Below are 23,043 nucleotides of genomic sequence, written 5' to 3' on the forward strand. Positions count from 1 at the left end.
TTAAAATAACCTTCAAAACTAAACAAGCCCAAAAAGCTACTATTAGTAGTGTTACTTTCCACATGTATTACTATATAAAATGTTCTGAACAACCTTCAAATATATTTCATAATATGTATATCTTATCTCTGGATTCATAGAAGATTTTCACATTTTTACAGTCACAACTGATGTGGTGGCTTGAACCAGGCTGGCAGCTAAGTTGCCACCCAGTTGCCTACTCACTCCCCACCCTAGCAGGACAAGGGAGTTAATTGAAAGGGCAAAAGTGAGAAAAACTTGTAGGTCAAAATAAAGAGTTTACTGGGTGAAGGAATAAAACCCAACCAACCAAACAAAAAACCCACAGCCAAAAAAAACCCCCACAAGTGACAAAGGGAGTCACACATTAACTCACCAGCAGACTGATGACCAGCAAGTCTCCAAGCAATGGTCACCTTCAAATGCCCTGCTCATCCCACCCAGTTTCATTGCTCAGCATAACATTAAATGGCATGGAATACCTCTTTTGTCAGTTGGCGTCAGCTGTACTGGCTGTGCTCCCTCCCAGCCCCTTGCCTATCCACAGCCTGCTCATGGTGGGGAGTGCACAGCAAGAAACAGAGAAGGCCTTGACACTGTGCAAGCACCATTCAACAACAGCCAAAACACTAATGTCTTATAAACACTATTTAGGTCACAAATCTAACACACCAGCCATACAGGTTGCTATGAAGAAAATTAACTCCATCCCAGTCAGACCCAGTACAACGGACTATAAATCCATTGCAAATTACATACTCACCTTGCAGTCCTTAAATGGAGTGGTCTTGGATTGATTTCTGCTAAAGTACTCATCAATGCGTGCCTGAAACTTCTTGGCAATGAGAGCACCATCTTCCCAGCTACATTCTGAATAAGGCAGACCCTGCCATTTACAATAATAGTCTGGATAACCAGCTGCTGATTTCTGATTTGAATGAGCTGAAGAAATGCACCAGAGATATCTAATCAGCATTTTACTTATCTTATGACCACATTAATTTTAGGTATTACCTAAAATTATGAAGCTAGCTTCATAGCACAGACAGTATGACAACTTTTTTCTTTACCTGAAGTTTTGGACTAAAAAGTTAGTGATACTGATATTCTAAATTTCTTAGCTACAAATGCAACATATAAGCAGTGAACATACAGAACTCTCACTGTTCTCTGTCCGCAAGTTTGTAACATACCAATTATTCTTTCCACTATCTGATATTGTTTATGTAGATCATCTGTAAGCTCCTGCTGGCAGTTGTAATATTCCACATCTTCTGGAGAAGCATTTTTCAGCCTGTAATGGGAATTAATTTACAATACTTGTTATACTATATAGTTCTAAAACTATGAAAATTTGGCAACTCTAAAGCTCTGAATGCAAGCGTCACAGGAATGTTGCTTAGAGAGCTTCTTTGAAAGGAGAACTTAGAAATTCCTACTATAAAATTGTTGCATCTGGCCTAGGTGGCTCATAATTAATGACTGAGAATGCTTACCAAGAGACACAACTACTACAGCTACAGGTGGTACTAGTCATGCAGTTAATTCAGAATACCTATTCTCAACAATAAATAGTGTACTTCACAGGGTATTTTCATGGAACAGTATTCAGGGTGGCTCACTCTGTAAGAATCCATCTTATGATTAATATGCTAATAATCCCATTAGTATTCATTGATTATATTAAACATACTAATAAAACTGAACACCAAAAAGATGACTTCAGAATGTATGGATTTCTTCAGGTTTTTGTTCTCAGGCTTGAACCTGAGGTTTGAGCCAAAAAACCTGAATTCTTCAAAGTAATCTGAAATGGCTAATATATGAAGAAAACATTAATCTCTGCAGCGATTCTGGAAGAACTCTGATCAAAGTGTAACAACAAAATTAGTAAAAGGTACAATTGTAACACACACGCACACTAAAACCAGGTTCAGAAGATCATCTCACAGCAACATGTTAAGAAGGCTTCAACTTTTAAGGTTTTTGTCTTCCTGTTGCATAGACACTTGAAATTATGCCCTCAAGAAGAGGTAACAGGTCTCAGAAACACAATAGAACATCTACCTTGTTACAAAATAAGTATTGTGGAAGGCTACACAAAAATATTCACCATCGTTTTGTTTCCTGATCCTTCTTCTTATAGTTGTCCAGTTTCTTCATTCCTTTAACATTTTGTTGCTTCAGTGTTTCCTCAGTTTCCCACGTGTTATGGATGTGTGACCAACCTTTCCATTTAATAAGATACTGTATTTCTCCTGCCTCCTTTGACTTTTCAAACCCAGCATTTGGGTCACCATCTGCCTCAACTGCATAGATGGTGGTTGCAGCACCTGTGGCTGTGAAAGAAACCGCATCATAAGCCTTAATTAAGTATGCATTATTGTAAGTTAACCAGTAATGCTTTTAGATGTGCATATATTTGACTAGTATCTACAGCTCTCATGTCTTTACTCTTATTTGAACAACTACAGCATAGATATGTTCACACATGCACAAGTAGTCAAAAGAATCAAAAAAGCAACAAAAACTTCTGTACCTAACCTACAATAGCTTATCTTTCCCATGAGAATTTTCTTTGCATTCCTAGTTTTTAAAGTAATCACCAGGGAACGCTCCACTAATGCTGCTTCTTGTCTTCTATTACTTTCATCCCTGAGTGTACAAAAGACATCTGACATTATGCTTGGTCAGCCTTGAGACATCCATGACCTACTAAGGATACTATAAATCTATTTCTTCCTAAACTTGTTTTACTACTTTTTCTGCCTTTGTTATCTTACCTGAGAAAATTTTTAATTAAATACAGTCTGTATCACAGCTGAAGCATAATACAGCACGAAACAGGCTCTTTCAGTGAGGACAGACATGTAAGGAAATGAGCCTAGCAAGCTGCAGGGACCACATAAAGCCACACACAGTGGCAACAGCAAAAGACAGCACAAGCAGCAACATCATCTGGGCAGGAAGAATGTAAGAAGCTTTGACCACAGCAGTTAACACTATGCCTTGGAGCAGGATATGCAAGAATTTGGGACAGCATGGGAGAAGAAAGTCGAGAGGAAGAATGAATCGAAGTTCTGACATGGGTCAGAAACTTTAGAGATTGGGTATGACTAATGGAGAAAGGTAGGTAACTCTGAAATGCAAGAGGCCCAGGGTTTGGGGTTTTTTTTGGTGTGTGTTTGTTTTTATAATTAGAATCCTAATTTGCAAACTCAAAACACATAAGCAGAACTGCTAGACAATGCATCCCATTATTGCTGGAAATATGGCATGCCTACCACTATTCACAAAATACTTTTAAGAGTTCACATGCAAGTGCACCACTGAATTTTTAGATGCAATTTGTGGTCATTCCACACATTGCACTGTATTGAGACAATTTGTACAGCAATAACTGAAATCATAACCTCAGTGGTTCAGTCTTGCAAACACCATCTTTCAGGGTTCAGATTACTAGTCAGTTCTCCTATCTAGTCCACTTTCTCCACTCCACTGTATATAATTTATACTGATCAAGTATCACTAAACTGTACAAACAGTGACGTAACAATATGGTATGCATTCATGCAACATGGAGCTATCTTCCACTTAATTTTTATGTTCTACTTAGGTATGCAATTCTTCTACATTTTACTTTGCAACGCTTAGAAGGGATTTTAAAAAGGAACATCCTTATGAAAGACAGAACAAGATGACTTTTTGGTAACTTTAAAATTATTGCTGTTTATAAACCTCGCAGGTGACCTACAGCTGAGAACATTTGCTGAAGTTGCACCACAACACACTCCAGGATCTTAAGAACATGGACAGAAAAAAAAACCCAAAACAAACATACCTCCTTTTCGGCCAACTCGACTATCCATGAACTTCTCTATGGTTTCAAATTCATCTTCTTCAGTTTGTGGGACATCTTCTCCACAAACTTCCAGCAAATCATCAGAATCTGTCTTGGTTTCTTCAGCTTCTTTGTAACTAATGTTGACTGTTGCCTGGCGACGAGATCCTCTCTTATCATAATCATCATCATCCTCCTCTTCCTCTTCATCATCATCTGATGAATCAAGTTGCCTCTTTTTCAGTCCTGCACTCTTTTTCCCACTTTTTGGCTTAATTCTTGAAGACATGACACAACAATGATGTTTCAACAGGAACAACTATAAATCTTCTGTATTGCTTTCTGAATACATGTATTTCATCAATGCTCAGTTACTCCACTTTCAGTTACAGCAGATAGGAAAAGGTATTCACTAAAAAGCATTAGTATATTAACATCTCATGTAGCTTTAAATAAACTTCATTTTTCTTTAATAAGCATTAACGTTCTCATTTGCATGTACAATGGTAGTAAATACTCAGCTGCTTATTGGAAATAGTACCAGAGTATCCAAATGTGTGACTTACCTGCTTGGAGGTTTCCGGCTTTTGACCTTGTTTTTTGGCTCATAGTCAGATTCACTCTCTTCACAAGTGCTTTTCTCCCTATCTTCCTCCGATTCAGAATCGGAACCAGTTCCTGATACTGACCCTGATCCCGACATTTGCCAGTCTTCACTGTACATATTGAATGACAAAAGAGTAATTTACATTGTTGTTGGTTTTTTTTGTTTGTTTGTTTGTTTTTTTAAATCAGGTATTCATCCACAGGGTATCTGCTGTAATGTCAACATTCTTCAGAGAAATAAAAATCTCGTAACAGTTATTTCAGCTGATGAGACAGAAAATTGTCATCAATGAATAATAGAAAAGTAAAAATGCCCAACAGCTTCAAAGGGAGTTGGATTAAGTTTTCTGTTATCAAGAGGTAGATTTAAAATCCAAAATAAAACAAAAATCTGGATTTCTATATAAATTTCAGCATGAAGAAGTAAGTCAATGCGACATCAAGAAAACAGAGCACTTAACAAGTCTAACTGGAAAGATACATATTTATCAGAATTTACATATGCTCAAATCATAAAGCCCTGTTATGTTATACTCTGAAGAGTCCCATATTGTCTAATGCCTATGGTCCCCATGGCCCACGTGAAGAACCAGCAACTTTGGCACAGGAATCAAAAAAACAGAGGCAGATCTGAGAAACACCCAGAAAAACTTGAATTGCAGTAACCTGTGAGTGGCACTGACTCCCAAAAGCTCCCACTGAGCTCCTAAATCAGTGCTTCACAACCAGGCAAGATACTACGAGTAAGACACTTGTGACTGAGCAGCAGGACCTCCTTGCTCCTGCTTAACTGAGATCTTCTACTTTGCAACAGGAAAGATCTACCCCCTGATGAACAGTATCTTGCTTCAAACTCTGACTTTATACAGGCAAATTTAAGATTAACAGCTTCATGAAAGAGAGGTGGTATACTTTATTGAAATGTTGCTAAATCTTATACTAACATCAGGTTTAGGTCTACTTGACCAAGGTGCCAGAGCAGTAGTAATGTTCATCAAAGCTGGAATATTACCAAGAAATCTCTTCCTTAAATTTCCAGTCAGGAAGCTTAGGAATCGGTGCTTTGATCCCTCTCTTCTTTCCTGTCTTCCAGGACATTGGGTCCTGGAGGAAATTACATTCCCATTGTTCCAGTCATCCAAGACAAATACATGTATGTGTCTATTGTACAGATGGCACATGGCCAATGGTACAGAATGTCTTATTAAAATACTTTTTCTGAAAATAGTTAAATAATAAAATAACAACATAAATCCATGACCTGTATTTATCTGGAAATATAAAAAACAGATACAAAGCACCATCTTCTAAGGCTTGATCATGTACTGAGTTGTATTGAGATATCTCCCACACATCAGATAACAACTGCAGACATACTTATTCAGAAGAGCCGTAGCACAAAAACACTGGATATATGAAGTGATTTGGTTAAGGGTTCCTAAACTTAAATTTTTCCTGTAACAGAGTACACTATTAGATGCAATCAAATTCTTAACTAACAAAAGACTGATAACTGCTCACTGCTAGGAAAGTACCATTTTGCATAGTTAGCGCTTTTTTTTGCGAGCAACACCCCCCCCCCCCTTTTTTTTTGTAATTACCATTTTTTAAGATGTTATACTGGCAACCCTGAACGTTGAGGTGAATCATGAATTGGAAGAAGAGGAATGATAGAACAGTTCAATTTCTACACACCATTCATAAAAAAAAAAAAGAGGTCACTGCCTCTCACTGCTACAATAACAACATATAATCCTTTTCACAAACTCTTTGATCTATCATTTAGAACGAGCTTATTTTCATTTAACATTCTTTGCTAGTCAGTAATTACTATTAGAACTATAATAACTTTTAAACATGTCCGGAAGAAAAAAAACAAAACAGAAAAAAATAAAAATAATTTGGCATTAACTAAGGGGTTCTAAATTAAATTTGTTGTGAGACAACCTACTTAAGTAGTTTCCCATTTCTACAAGAATTTCCAGGGAGGGCCTTCAGCTCAAAAATAAACTTCAACAAAGTATTTTAAAAATAAAAGCACTGATGAATGTTTTTGAACAATACTGCAGACTCTTTTGCTCAGAAATTAATGATATAGATGTTCCTTTAAGAGCTTATTTTAAAATCCCAAAATTTTTATCAAAATTGGAAATGCAATATCAAGATGAATTAAAAAGGGAACTTAAGCATTTCAAGTGTGGAGAAATGAAGCATAAATTATAAGCATATGTCGCTATGACAAAAAAAAATTGTGGTATTACTTATGAAAATATCTTACTCTTTATGTTTTTTCTTCTTGGTTTCACTAGATGAGTCATCTGCAGAATCTTCACTACTTGATGAGTCCTGCAGGTGAAGAAAAAAACCCAATTCATTATCACAAAAAGAGTTAAGTACTTCTAACATTTAAAAGATAAATCCGCTCCTACTTTCAAGTTGGAGGCATATTATTCATGTTTTACCCTTTTCATCCCCCACAGTGTAGCTGTTAATGCAGAATGAGATAAAGACTGCTATTGTATTTATCCATCTATGAATACATTGTGCCAGCATAGCTCTAGAGAACATCACAAAAAACCCGTCTTAAAAAATAACCATTGGGCCTACATAAAAAAGTTGTGGTTTAAGCTGTCCCAAGTTAATCAAGATGATGGTTCTATCAAAACCCTAAGAAAATCTCCTACACTCAGGAGCTTTCTCACCTTCCACATTCTTTCACATTTAAACACCAGTTTAACAAAATTTTGAGAATGGCATGTTTCTTCTTTCTCTATGCTCAAAGAAAAAACAAGAACCCTCTTAGATTTTCCCAAAACCAATCTCATCAGGATTAAGTTTAGATTTAGATTAAGTTTTATCCTGAAAAACATCTCTCTGAAAGATAATACTTAACAACAGCTGTAAATTAACATGTTTAGGTTTTAATGATGAGCTGCTAAACCAGACAAAAACAGAAATCCAACCAAATGAGTGTGACTGCACTGCATAGTTTTTGTAATGAAGGAGAAAAAGTCTGCTTTATAAATAAATTCCATTTCATAGTCACTAGTGTCCTTAAAAGATGTTCTTCCTGCACAAAGTCAACATTTCTCTAGCCTGTGGTTTAGGTTTTATAGTACCCAGAATTCTTAAAATACAAGAATTCTCTTGTAGTAACTGTTACAAAATTTGCAAAAAATGTAGTTTTCTACTCCATATGGAATTTTTGAAAACCACAGCAGCTACCTTTATATAGAAAAAAGTTGAAAAAATCTTTTAGCATTTTAAATTGTCTTTACAAAACTCAAGAAACCAAAAATACAATGCAAATATTGTATTTGGACAGTATTAACTGCCTATACATCACAGTATTTACCTAAAAATATCACATAATCAAGACTGCTATAATTTTGGCACAACTCACTTGAAAACAAGTAACTAGGGATAAGTTTACTTTTCCTTATAAAAAAGTCAGTTATTTGAATGTTACTTTTATTGACTAAAACCAGATTTTTACGCACACTTAGAAAATATAACTTAGCTCTACATAATTTTACTCTAACATATGAGACAACGAGATGGGCATGTTTACATTTTAAAAATCTAAATTATGTTATTCACCTCTTCTGAGCCACTGTCTGATGAGGCTGCCTTTTGTTGTTGCTGTTGCTTCTTGAGCACTGCTGATCTTTGCACAGCAAGTATACTTGGACTAGACTTCCAAAACTGAACAGGAATGGAGATGCAACAGTCAGTTAAACATACTGATAGTCTCCAGTTTACCACATATTACTTTTCCTGAGTAGCATCCCTATTAAAACTGATCTTGATTTTATCAATTAAAAAAATTCACTACAAAATACTGCATGCACTAATAATATCAGACAGCTTTTTAAAGTAGTAAGATTTCTGCAGAACAGAATGTTATACAATAATTGCTAGGACAATTTCTACAGCACCTTTAACAATAGTTGTGTAGGTGTTGTTAAGGTACAACATTTATAAAGTAAGTTTTTTAACTTTTATAAAGAAAATTTTTAAACATTTATAAAGTAAATTTCTAATCCTTTCAGACCACTTAGCTGATACGTTTTTGCTTCATACAGTAATACTGAAGTACATGACCAAAAATATAACAGAATCCTTAACAGCCTTCAATTCTTGTGGTAACTAATATACCACTACCTTTCATAAATATGATCTATCACCCCAGTTAAGTCCATGTAACACAGGAGAGTGCAGGTAATTTTGGCCCACTGGATTTAAGAGATTTCTAAACACCACTTTTTCCTGAATTTAGCCAACTTACTAATGAAGAAAGCCAACTGTACATATGCTTGAAATTTTCATTACAATCATTCATTGATACAAGTAAGGTAAGTATTAGAGAAACAATGTAAAAAATAGAATTTCAGAAATAACATTATGTGTGCCTTTGTCTTCCATAAATTCCAGTAAATTAGTGAATGCTTCTGCATGATGAAATTTAAGTAAGCATTTAACTCAAAATACTTACTAATGTGAGAATTTTGAAAGCATCAATTCAAGTACTTATCCATGAGAAGCTTAGCCTGATCTTTAAGACAGCTAAGCACATGCATTTGCTAACCAACCACGTTAAAATTAAAACCACATTACCTCTGTTTGGTTTTTTGTTTTGTTTTTTTTTTTAAATTAAAACTGCTCTTGAAACTAACTGCACAGAAAGATTTTTTTTTAATAATTCCCCCCCCCCCAAAGGATTCATATATGTCTTTTGTTTACCTCAGACCCATCAACTTTTGGTGGCTTAGCTTGAATTTGTTTCTTCTCTCTAGATGTGTCAGACTCTGATTCTGACTGAGTGCCTGACTCTGAACCAGAGTCAGAGTCACTGCTGCCTGACTGGCTGCTGCTTCCATCACTACTGCTTCCAGAGCTTGAACCAGATCCAGAACCTGATGCTGACCCAGAATCGTCATCTGATCGGCTGCAATGAGAAGTTAGTAGGATATTATACAATTGCCAAGGTAACAGGATTAGAAGAAAAAAGTCACCTTAGCTTCACCTATAAATCAATTGTTAAGTTAGACCACACAAATGGGTAGCACATAGATGGATGCAGTCAATTAAGTTGAGATGAATAAAGTTAAAAATAAACAAGAAATGAGAATTAAGAGTGTCATCAGATACTCTTTGTGAAGCCTAAAAAAAGCAAGACAAAGCAAGAACAGTCAAATTAATATGGAGGAGTCAAGCAAGGGAAATGAAAGTGGTAGAAATGTTTCTTACCCACACAAACTTTCCACCCCTACCCCCTCCAAAATCCTTGTTTAGCTCCATCAAACCCCACATATACATACACACCTCTTAACAGTTAAGTCTACTCCACAAAGACCTGTCCAACTAAAATATAAAAGTTTTCAATCTTTATAGATCAGCAGTACTCCTTAAAAAAAAAAAAAAAGAATTTAGAAGCACATATCTCTCTAACAAAAAAAGCTATGCAGACCCTGTTTTTCTGTTAAAAAAACAGCAGCAAAATTCCCCATGCAGACAACTCTGCATTTGTCACCGATGCTAGGACTTGTGCTAAGGCGCTTTCCTTGGCATACACTTGAGCTGCCAGATTATTTCACCTGTATGTTCATTTTACACCACATTTAATATACTTAGAAAGCACAATAATTGAAGATAAGTATTTATTTTATAACCATTCAAAAAATTTGGAAACATTTGATTTTCTACAACTTCACGAAGTAGCCAAGTTTAAATTTTCATAAGAGTCCTCATTAGGTTAATACTACCATATTTCAAAGATATGAGAAAAAACATCAGAATCACACCACCACAGAGCAAAATAATTTCAAATTATGTACATATTCACTGCAAACACTTAAAAAATCAGAGAAAACATGCAGCCAGAAACAAAAATGATAAAAACAAAAGCTGATATCAAAACCTAGCCTATCTCCACCAGCACAATTCATCTGGCTGACAGTGAGCTGGAGGTGGGGTGGGGGTGGAGAGGGCAGATTGATCATCCTCTGCCCTAGAACATACTTAATTGACAACATTTTAAAACCACAAACCAAAGCAAAATTGCTCCTGTTTCTGATTTTCCTAAGACCAACAAAACTGTATCAGTAAAGAAGAAATGAGGCTATTTACAAACAGACTCCTGTAGACTGCATCTCACTCAGCCATCTGCAACTGTCAGCTTTGAAAAAAAACAAAGAAAAAAACAACACCATGGTGAAGCTTCCTTGTTCTGAAGGGGGAGACATGGAGAAACACACTGCTGCTGGGTTTCCTTGCACTTGCTGAGAGGAAAAATGGGAAGCAACAAGGCTGCTCCCAAACTTCCTATTTCTGTCATGAAAGGCTTACTTCAGGCATGGTGCTATAACACTAACCTCGTTTGCCAAAGAAAGCAGGGCACCCGCTACAGAATATGACCAGAGTTTAAACTGTTTACAAGAAATTAATGCCACTCCATGATGATCTTCCGAAGAGATTAGAATCGCAATTGTGTTCTTGTACACAAATGTTACCTTACCTTTAATGCTGGGTAAATCAGACCATTAGAAAACAACAGCATTTCTCAGCACAGAGAAGTGCCGTAAGTCAATGTCAGGGGACTGTGGAAGTCAGCACTAACTATAAATGAAGAGAAATAGAAGAAAATTCAGCATGGAGAAACCTTGAGGCACAAGTAAATACCAGCCAGCCACGTCCCAGTGACAAAAAGCAACCAAAACCATGTAAATCCTACATAACCTTGGAGGAGGGGAAGAGAATTGAATACTTCTATGCAGGACAAGGTATGCTTATAGAGGGCAATAATAACACGGATTATCAAACCTAAAAAAAAGATGAAAAACACTAAGCCAAAAGGATGGTAATTAAGCTGGCTTAAATATTTCTGCAGTAAAATATTTCATACACACTAATACAGTGCCAACCATAGGTTCAGTTGCACATAGACCCAGAGCCAACCAAAACAAAGTACCTCTTTTCTAAGGTAGCATAGGGGAAACTGACACTGGAATAAGCCATCTTGGTCAAACAACTTGCAAATATTACGAGAAACACGTAAACCAGCTACAGGAGAGAATGGTGGAGAGATCAAAGGGGGGCGGGGGGCGGGGATAATTCCAGTTTACTTATCTAAGTAAGCAAAAATCACATCAGTTAGATTCACAGTTGATGGGAAATTTTAAGTTGTTTAATGTGCTTCAACACAGGAATTAAGTGGTAAGTTCAAAACCAAATGGACTGAGATAGGAAAAAAAAGTATAGTAGACAATGCTAGTTGCTCTGGAGTTGCATGTAAAAAACCCAACTAATTCCAAATGTTTTTTTTAATGAAGCGATGAGTTATCTATCATATAAGGTCTCTGTTAAGTACTTGTCAACAGATGTGGATCATACAATATTCAATATTCAGACAACACAGACTCCTTAGCTTGCCAGCTAACTCTCCACAAAGCTGGGAGTAAGCCTGGGAATTAATTCCCATTAGGCTTATGAGCAAGACCAGCAAAGTAAGAGCTATTTTATAAACCCTGCTTCTCACAATAAATTGGCCTGATTTGGACAAGAGCAGACTAATGCAACCCAATTGTGTATCAACTAACAGTAACAACAGACAGGAGTAAAAATCTTAAAGTCAGTATTCAACCACATTACTAATAAACACAAGACTACAAAACAAGCCTGCAGGTAGAAGTAAAAGGGATGGGGAGAGAAAGAATAGAAATTAACTGTAGACTAGCAGCTAATTGGTACATAGAACAGAGAAAAACAGAAAAATAAAATTTAAAGGCCATAGCATCAATAATGTCTTACTAAGCTTTCTTATCCCAGTGTTACATCAGCACAAGGAAATGGGAAAAGACAAACTGAGTAGCAGCAAGTAGTTTTAAAACTAGGGAAAGAGCAAGGACTTGCTAAAACATTTATGAAATCTTAAGATGCTATGGCAGTACTTGTACATGCTTAAAAGGAGTTCGAAATTAACTAGCAAAAGGCACTACAGGAGTTTGAGCACACAAGACTAGTCCATGTTAGGCAGAGCTTACTTCAACCCTAATCATCCAAATTAACAGATGTGTTAAACCACACTTGAGTTTCTGCTTGTATACTTCCTCATGTGTACCACATACTCCCAGAGGTCTTGATGCAACTACAGCACATACAAAAAAACAGGCAAGATTAACAGATAAAACTGCATTTCTGCTGAACTGTGAAGAACTCCTGTTCACAGGACAAGTAACTGCTAGTCCTCAGAGCCAATGAATGCATGTTTATTTCATTGTGTCCTTTCATATGATGTTTCAGTCTGCGCTTCAGCAGAAGGGTGACTTGAAAGCACAACCTCTACAAACGCAGTACTATAACCCAGAAACCTAAAGCTCTTATTTGCAAAGGAGGTAGGGGTAATACATGACTAAGTTCTGCATAAACATATGCAATAAAGACACACTGCCGATTATTAAGACAGTACTGAGCAGCACTGAGTGACATGTAGTACCTATAAATCCCCAACAGCTGCAACAGTCCTTACAAAGGACTTGCTTTCCTCTGAGAAGTTTAAAGGATTTGAACCAACAGTAACAGTGATGGGGAACCTGAGGCAAGACACACACCATACACTAAGAGCTACAGGTTAAATGCTCTGTTTTCAGCATAAAAAAAAAGTTTTTTCAAAATTAGAGAGAAAATTGGTATTTTTCTTTTTATCACTTAAGTCACTGAACTCAAAGATCAAAAGAGAATATACTTATGCCAAGATCAATATATCACACACTTCTGGGTGCAGACTGCATCCTTGCTTTTCCTGTATTTAAAAAGTTTGGTCTAGCATTTCTAATGGTATCTTGTTTCCCAACGCTTAACACTAATATATCAACATTTCAAACTATGATACTGATTTTTTATTATTATTTTTTAAAAGAGAATCTTACTACTACCTAATTCCAAGGTGATTTTACACTAACATAGAGGTCATCATGAAAAGGCTGAAGAAAAAGGAACTTAGTTCAGCCATTCCCTCTATCAAAGTCACTGCCTCTGCTCTTTTTAAATTTTCTCTTAAAGTAGGAAAAAAAAACCAACAAACCAAAACAAAAACCCAAACAAACAAAAAAACCCCAACCTCATTCCCTAACCAAGCTATCTGGAAATGCCAGCAGTTAAAACCTTTTTGTATCAACACCACAAAAAAACCCCTCTATTGCCTGACAGGACTAGCCACCTATTCAAACAGAAATTGAATGGAAATTTTCAGCCTAAGACTTACTTCTTAATTGTCTCTAAATGTAAGTATCTACAAGGCAGACAGAAAGAAAGAACAGACTTGATTACTAACTGGGTTTTTTTCTTGGTTTTATTCATGTCTTGCAGGAAATAGTTTTAGACCAGCATCAGACCAGACTACCAACTTGCCAGACTACTGATCAACTTCTAGTATAAAGGAGCACCTTATTTGTTTTTTAAATAATATTTGTAAGAAAGCAGCAGCAATAAAGTAAAAACATAGACCTATCTAGATTCTTCTAAAAATCAAGAAAGCCACCAAAATATGCAAAGTCTTGCTTGGAACAAAGGAAGAAGTGTTACATAAAGAGGATAATAAAGAACTACCTTTGTGCTCACAAGAAAGGGAAAAGTAAAATGTCTCTGTGGCATTTTCTAGCCATGTCTCTTAAGCAGTGTCCATAATGAAAAAATGGGGTACTGAAAATGAAGTCTTACTGAAAAACTGCTGTAGCAGTATTCAGTTTCAACTTGTATTCCGCATATACTAGCAGTCTGCTACACAGTATCAATTAAACATCCAGAGACCAACCTTTTCTAGCACTTCACCTCTGCAGGTATAAAATCACGGGGACATTACCTGTACTTGGCTTTTTGCTTTTGTTTCACATGTAGTGCTGACCTAGACAAAATTTAACGAGTCATTGCGTCCCATTACCACATGAGCAGGACCCAGAGTCGTCCTGCCTCAGGAGTTAGCTGAGAAATGTACCTCTGAAAGGCAGCCTCCCTGATGAGAAAGACAACCCATACTTCTGCTAACTGATGTGACGAGTGCCAGGATTAACTAAAGGCTTTACCATCCTCTAAGGAGCCAGATCTTTTAGCTGCAGTATTTGCCCTAAGGTGTTCATGAAAGAGAAACAGCTACCCCCCTCCCCCGGCCAGCCTCACCACACTTCATTGCCAAGACAAAACTACTGGCACAGGAAGACAGTGGTCTCCAAAGAGGGGTGCACGCACCAAGGAGTTGCGCAAGTCAACCCATGGGGGTATATGAAGAAAATATTGGAACTTCTATTTAGATTTATTTTTAATCAACCCCCCCCCCAAAACAAAAACACCCCAAACCAACCAACCAACAACAACAAAAAAAACCAAAACCAAAACCACAACAAACCAACAACACAGAAAACCACAACTAAACCAAACCACAAATTCGGCTTTACAAACATTTAATATATGGATTGACAGTGGCAATCTCACTTAGTCTCTATGTCTGAGGGTCATGCACCACATATGGTAGGTGAGGTGTCCTTGAGGAAATATGTGCTCCACAATGCAGAGGGGTAACAGTGGCGCAGTCACTCCTTCATTCCCTTTCTGTGCACTGTGACATACCCCAGTTTGCTTCTGCCTGGTTAAGTGAATTTATGGATTATATTACTTAGTTTTAACCAAACTAACCCTCACAAAATGGCATAGTGGTTTAAAAAGATTCTTGCAAAGAAAGGGTGGACTGAAGATAACACTAATGCTGTGAGCACAAAGCAACCAGAAAATGGCAGAGCTGACACTTCCACTCCTGCGCAAGCTCTTCATCAGCCACACTGCAAGGTAAAAAACCAATGACAATCTGATTGCATCTGACGAGGTTGGACCAAAAATAAATAATCAGAATTATCAAGACAATTTGAAATACCTATTTACATCCACTATTGTTAACAATTAACCTTGCACTGAGTGTATATTGTGCCTTGAGATATTAACAATAGTATGAAGCCATCACAATCAGCAAGACATTTGAAAACTAACCATCCAGAACACAAAGACAAACCTCTGTTTTTTCCAGCAGTGTTTCAAGTCATGCGTCATGCAATACTTATCCTGTACTTCACAAAATTTTACTAGATTTAATGATAAATGTCTAGAAGGCTCTTTCGAGGTTCTTTTTCCTAAGAGTAAAGGACAAAAATGCCACATGCCATTTGAGCACTTACTTCTTGCTGCTGTAAAAATGGCTAAAATAATTCATAGAAAACAACAGTGACAAACTGAAGTGCCTTTCTTTGTCAGCAAACACTGTTGAAAGACATATAGAAAACATTGGTGAAGATTTGAAGAAACAAGTATTAGAACAAATCATGCAACGTAGGAGGTTTGCTCTATGGTTTGATCAAAGTACAGATGCTTCTAACATGTCCCAATTTGCAGTATTTGCTAGATTCTGTTTCAATGATGAAATGCACGAAGAACTACTCCTTTGTGAGCCACTAAAGGAAAGATGTACTAGAGAAGATATATTCTTAATGGTAAATGACTACTTTAATTAAAAAAAAAAGTTTTATGGAAAAACTGTGCAAGTGTAAGCACTGATGGAGTGGCTGCTTTGACTGGAATAAAAACCAGACTCTAGTAAGAGTGATAGAGATAACACCACATATGAAATTAATCCACTACATCAACAATAAGCAAGCTATTGCAGCAAAGAATCTGGAGCCAGAATTATACAAAGTGTGAAAGGATGTCACCAGTGTGGTTGATTTTGTGAAAACAAGACCATTAAATACAAAAATTTTTATATTACTTTGTAATGAGATGGGGAATGACCATAAAAATCTTTTGTACCAAGAGAGGTTCACTGCTTAAAAGCATTGTTGACTTTGAAGATTAGTCTTTGGTGGGGTCTGGGGGGCTTTTTTTTTTTTTAAACAAACAAGTTCCAATTTTGCTGACCTTTTCTGTGAAAACTACTGGTCACCAGCAGTATGTTACCTTGCAGGTATTTTTGAAAACAAACAACCAAACACACCAAAACACACACACCCCCCCCCCCCAAACAAAATAAACCAAAAAAAAACCCAAAAAACCAAAATAAACCAAAAAAAACCCAAAACCAAAATAAACCAAAAAAAAACCAAAACCAAAATAAACCAAAAAACCCCAAACCAACCCCCCCAAACAACCCCCCCAACCAACCACCCCAAAAAAAACCCCAAACCCCCAAAAACAAAAAAAAACCAAAAACCCCAAACCAAACAAAAAAAAAAAACCAAAAACCCCCACCTCCCCCAACCCCCCCAAAAACCAAAAAAAAACCCCAAACCCCCTCAAAACCCCCCAACACCCCCCAAAACACCCCCCCAAAAACCAAACAACAACAAAAAATCAAAAACCAAAACACCCCCCCAAAACACCAAACAAAACACCAAACAAAAAAACAAAAACCAAACAACACCCCTCCCCCTCAACCAACAACAAAAAAAAAGCCAACAAAAAACCCAAGCACACTTAGTGTATCCCTTCCAGGTGAAGGTGACATTTTAACAATGAGAAAGCAACTGCTTTCCAAAAGAAACTTACACTACGGAGAGAGCATTTTGAAAACAGATGTTTGGAAAGGTTTCAATCATTATGTGATTTTATTGCCCAAAACAATGCGTGTCACCTGTAAAAGCTTTTATATCTGTACACTTAAAACGTTGGAGATAGAAATTTCTAACCTGTTTAAAAAAAACTTCCAAAAAGCTTTAGTGGGTTTTGAACCCATTTGTTGAAAACATGAAACTGCAACCCCTTCTGATTAATTTGCAAGAAATTACTGACACTAGGGCAGATGGAAATTTACCAACTTTTAAGCCAAATTTTAAGAAAAACTTTTGCATAATTAGTTGATAGGATTGAAAAAATTAGTATTATGATTTAGTAAGCACAACTAACAATGCACTTCTTCCATTTGGTTCTGTGTATCTTTGCAAGTTATGTTTTTCAGCTATGCCAGCCATTAAAACCAAGAACCAAAATTAACTGAATTTAGAACCATACCTTCAAACTACTATATCACAAAGCATTGAACCAAGATTTTAATAAATATATTTATAATTTTAGTGAGTGAAAAGGGGTGTTTTGCCATTAACAAAGTAAAATATTTTCCAATATTATTTAATCTTCATGTCATCCTTTGAAAATTTCTTTTTTTTGTGCATGTATCATAATGTAGCTATTAGTACAGCAGTACATGTATATAATTTATAAGTGACATACACAGACATAGGAGCTGCATGCTCAAATATTTTTTATTGGTAGGAGTGTGCAAACAAAAAATTTGGAGACCACTGCACTAAGGGATAAAAAAAATAATAATGGAGAGAATACTTCTCTCTAACCCAGACACATCTCAAGAGTAAGAGAGATGGTTTAGGTACAACTTAACCAGCCTTTTGCCTGTGCATCTGTATCCTCTTTTATCCTTCTTCCAAAAAAGCCTGATTAATACTGAAAAGTAAGAGAAAATCTCCAATATTTTCAGGTAGATAGCATAAATTAGGATCCTCCTGTTTCTCCCTTACCCTTTCTGAATATAGTCAAGACAGTCTTTCTGCAGGACAATCTAGAACTGGAGCCTACTTTCTTTGTTCAACTCTTCCAGTAGAAAAGTCATACATAGCTTAAACATAATCAGAGAAACAGTCAGCATCCAACACTTCTTTCTCAGTCACCTGTGTTTGTCAAATTTACCCTATTCCACCACGCCACATTATGTCTTCCCTTTTCTCTAGACTTGTATCGCTGTCCTCTGCTTACCAACTCTGTTTTGAGGCCTAACTTGTTTTTTCCCCCTACCTTTTTCACTGATGAATGGGCTTCCAAGGAACAAAATGCCAACAGAAATTATAAACACCACCACAACTAGATAAGGAAGTGTAGATGGAAACAACAGGGCAAAGCAAGTTAAGCGACAGAATAGAGGTGTTGTTAATATAATGTATACAGAAATACAATATTTGCTAACATTAACTGTTGAAGACCACTTGTGCTCTTGTAGGCACTTAACTCCATTACTCATAATGGAACTCCTGCTTTTTAAGTCCCTCTCCTAAGAATGTGTCACATAAGCCTTCTTCCCTCCCCTGGCCCCAAGCAAATTATATATACTACTTACTCAAAAACAGAAAAAAAAAAAAGCAACCAAAAAACCCCCAGTAAAATCAAAATAGAATTATCTGTTTAGAGGTGTTCCTGAATAGGAAACCTTACATAACATTCACTGTACTTTGTTCAACTGAAAAAACAAACAAACAAAAAAACAAACCAACAAAAAAAAAACCCAGCCCAACCAAAACCCAAAACTAAACAAGGACAGCAATACCCAAGACTGTACAAAACAGTGGGGCATCATAAGGCTATGGAAATAGAAACAAACATGATGGATAAAGCAATAATGATCATCTCTTCAGTACTGTTGGAGCGAGACTATTTCTCTGTCATGCAAACAATCCACAGCAATGATGATAAAGTTAGCTGTCAATAATAACCTGCAGTAGCAGGCAAGCCACAGTATATACTAAAAATGAGTAGCATGTTCTCAGGATGGGATTTCTACATAAAAAAGTATAGTTTCATGCAAGTTGACAAACTGAGGTGTGAAGTCTATAAAGAGCACCTTCCAGGATATGTAGTCAAGAAAACTCTCTCAGCCCTAGCCCTTGAGACAAGTAGTTGCATTTGTACAGCAGCACACGTCAAATCTGATTTGGTAAGGAAGTTTGATGCAATGAAGTAATTTGTCTGTTCTTTTTTTATAAACACTGTATCTGGATACTTCCTACATATTCAAGACGAATTTATGCCCGAATGCAATATTTATTTACAAACTAATTTGCCAGCAAAGCAATATAGCCTAATGAAAGTACTCAAGGAGATAATTTTTCATGTTTGTTTTCACCTTTTTTTTCCAACTCCCCAATAACTACCTATTAATAAAAATAATTAATAAATACCTATGCAATCAAACTGGAGAATGCTTTCGGGAGATGACAGGCTTAAAAAGACAGATCACTGAAACAGATTAAAAAAGCAAGTACCCTGTTATAGAGTCATTAGTTCTTTTCAATAGTCTTGAGTTTTGCTTCACTAGCTTACCCCTTAAAACAAGGTGCCCCTGACAGGATCACACAATGAGGAACAAAGTCTGCTCATTTACACAAGGCACTAGGAAGACAAATCGTAAGATGGAAAGCTACACAAGTCACATTGTAAAAGAACTGACTGAACATTTAGACTCCTGTGTAAGGTCTAGGTTAACAATGGATTCAAGAACAGATAATTTATCACCACTGATTTCAAGCGCATTCATTAGGTTAAGCTACCTTAAGAATCTTTGGTTTTAAGAACAGCAGGAACGAGAGTACCAATTAGAGCAAAATAAAGTTCAACACACTACCAAAAAAAAAAAAAAAAATTAACTTTCTGCAGGGTCTTTGAAAAGCATCTGAGATAACAGTGGATTGTTTGGTTTGGGTTTTTTGTTTGTTTGTTTTCAAAATAAACCAGAATTTGAAGGAAGACAAGCATTTGAATACGAAGAGCTCATTCAAAATGTGCAGAAGTAAGAGACACTAACTGCCCAACTCTTAAAATTGCAAGTTCACAAATAAGCTTCTTTAGGCAAATACTATATAAGTGTTTTTCAGTTTTATTTTTAAAGAAATCTTAACTATTTAATTTGATTTAGATGCATAAGGAAGATTTATCTTCATTATCACTGCCAGTAGAAAGCAGAAGGAAAAAAAGAGTATGAAGTTCAGGCTATCAAGTGTTATTTCCTGTCCTCAGCTATTGCACATGAACTCAATTGAATTTTCCTGACAGGAGCTAACAACTCAAAGAGATGCATTATATTTCCACTCCTGCAGACTATGATTTCCTGCCACCTCTATAAACTTTCCCCAAAGCAAAGGTATCAAAAGTACACTGATCATCAACAAACTTTTATGACCCTATGAACCACACTGCAAGTCTTTATCTGAGAGCCACAAGTCACACATCTTAAGAGCACAAAAAAGTTCCAGGAATCGTTCACAGGCAAGAAGTATCAGTGGTTCCCCCAAAGTTAACTCTTCTGTTGTGCAATGTGACCATCCTTCCACATGCAGTTCCAGGGGCAACACGATGATGTCTCTACCAGAAGCTCCTTGTAGATCATCAGCAAAAAAGTATTAAATGGAATTTAATCAAAAAACCCACAAGGAGCCACACCTGGATAGGTCTGGTGTATACACTGCCTGTATCACAAAACTTCACTCTGTCTCGAGGAATGAGAAAAGCTCACATCAACTAAAATTTTGAAACTCTTAGAATGGTGGAATTGAATCTAAAATATGTTGAACAGGTATTTGCCAGCCAGTTAGGTTACACAAAGACTGGGACCTGGATGAATTCAGCAGGAGTCCCAAAGCTAAACTAGAGACCATACGCACAATTACAGTGGTATCATGAATTTATTTCTTCTTTTAGTTGGAAAGGTTTCTATACAAAAAACACTTGGGTTTTGATACATATTCAATCTGAACTCTTCCAAAAAGAAGTGAAAGGATGCTTTTAACTTGGATCAGGATACCTTCTCATGCTTTAGTATGCTTAATTCTGTAAGACATCATTACAGATAAAATAGCAACTTACTAACCAAAGAGAAGATTACTGCTAACAGAAGTGAAGAGCTTGCTTTATCCACAGTAAGTTCTACCAACAGTTTCCTTTACCATTCAAGTACTTTTGTTGATCTGAGAATTCCTGTGCACTAACATAGAAGTATGTATCTACATATGTGTAGTTTTATGTATATGCTCTTCCTTGCTATATACACACATTTTTATTAATATTATCTACCAAAATTAAATTAAATTAAAATTCTACCACAAAGAAGCCAGGGCATGGGAGTAATTCTGCTAATATGCTTGAGGAATCTGTTTTAATTCCCACTTAGATTTCTTGAAAGCAAGAACCTAAAGTCATGGCTTTCAATTCACCTTTTTTACCTCCTACAGAAGGTATGAATTTATATAGTAAATTGAAGCCTGCTGACAAAGTCTTTAGTCTTTACTTAACTATCTTTTGCGGTCCACAGACTATTCACTCCATAAACCAAATAAAACCCACTAAAATTACTATCTTCTGTTAACATCAGCTTTCAAGTGTGTGAAGAACAGTGAAAGTCTCTGGTGTAATGTCCTGGTTTCAGCTGGGATAGAGTTAACTGTCTTCCTAGTAGCTGGTATAGCGCTATGTTTTGAGTTCAGTATGCGAAGAATGTTGATAACACTGATGTTTTCAGTTGTTGCTCAGTAGTGTTTAGACTAAAGTCAAAGATTTTTCAGCTTCTCATGCCCAGCTAGCGAGAAAGCTGGAGGGGCACAAGAAGTTGGCACAGGACACAGCCAGGGCACCTGACCCAAACTGGCCAACAGGGTATTCCATGTCATGTGACGTCCCATTTAGTATAGGAACTGGGAAGTGGGGGCAGGGAATCTCCGCTCAGGGACTGGCTGGGTGTTGGTCGGCAGGTGGTGAGCAATTGCACTGTGCATCATTTGTACATTCCAATCCTTTTATTACCACTGTTGTCATTTTATTAGTGTTATTATCATCATTATTAGTTTCTTCTTTTCTGTTCTATTAAACCATTCTCATGTCAACCCACGAGTTTTACTTCTTTTTCCCAATTTTCTCCCCCATCCCACTGGATGGCGGGGGCAGGGGGAAGTGAGTGAGTGGCTGCGTGGTGCTTAGTTGCTGGCTGGGGTTAAACCACGACATGCAAGCAGCTGTTTTCCACTTCCTGCAAAAATAGGAGCACAATACATTCCAGCCAGCTACTTTCCAGTTAAGCTGCACTCAGCACATCCCTTTTTACCTACAGAGAAGGAAGGTTAGCTCAAGCCCTCCATACCTTGCTCTGCAGGAAACATCAGAAGAGCAAAGAGATGGGAAAATCAGATTGTTATTCAATTAGCACCAATGTTTCACTTCTGCAGTCCCTGTTTTACCTGGAGCTCACCTTGCAGTACAAGTAAAACTGCTCTTGCTGATTAAGCTTTCTTATAACTATCTAACTAGAATGTATTTATTCATATTCAAGTTTGCAACAGAATGCTTTCAAGAACACTACACAAAGATGCTTTGCTTGACTTAAGAGTCAGCTTCTCAGAGTAGTTACAAAGTTGTGTCTACACTCACTTGCTGTCCAGGTGAACAGTATCTGTAGTATTTTACCTTCAGCTACTTAAAAATATTCCAGAGAAGTGATTTCAAGTAAACACGAAGCTGGAGATTAGACTCTACTACTGTAATTATTACACAGAAATCACAATATCAAGCAAAAAGATTAGATAATAATGTTTATGCTAGTCTACAATTTCCATCATGCTTGGTTCTAGTACTGATTTATAGCTTCAGAGGCTGTTGAAACAGGCAAGGAAAGTCCAAACAATGCAGTCAGTTATTCAACCGTGAAAATATAAGAGACTCACTTTTCCATCTGTAGCAAAACAGAACTTCAGGCTCAACACCTGCAGCAC

The 23,043-nt window shown here is 36.7% G+C and overlaps 1 protein-coding gene across 1 annotated transcript in view; it reads right to left on the bottom strand.

The window, feature by feature from the left end:
* The window catches only part of CHD1 (chromodomain helicase DNA binding protein 1), a 56,667-nt gene that overhangs the window by 28,348 nt on the left and 5,276 nt on the right, over nucleotides 1-23,043 (bottom strand). The window contains exons 3-10 of the mRNA XM_075020777.1: nucleotides 9,212-9,416; nucleotides 8,069-8,173; nucleotides 6,747-6,814; nucleotides 4,429-4,578; nucleotides 3,863-4,140; nucleotides 2,135-2,360; nucleotides 1,215-1,315; nucleotides 785-963 (exon numbers count right to left, since the gene is read on the bottom strand). Coding sequence (XP_074876878.1) covers nucleotides 785-963; nucleotides 1,215-1,315; nucleotides 2,135-2,360; nucleotides 3,863-4,140; nucleotides 4,429-4,578; nucleotides 6,747-6,814; nucleotides 8,069-8,173; nucleotides 9,212-9,416 — 1,312 coding nt within the window. The remainder of the gene's footprint in view (nucleotides 1-784; nucleotides 964-1,214; nucleotides 1,316-2,134; nucleotides 2,361-3,862; nucleotides 4,141-4,428; nucleotides 4,579-6,746; nucleotides 6,815-8,068; nucleotides 8,174-9,211; nucleotides 9,417-23,043) is intronic.

This window comes from Buteo buteo, chromosome Z (genome assembly GCF_964188355.1).
Source record: "Buteo buteo chromosome Z, bButBut1.hap1.1, whole genome shotgun sequence".
NCBI lineage: Eukaryota > Metazoa > Chordata > Aves > Accipitriformes > Accipitridae > Buteo > Buteo buteo.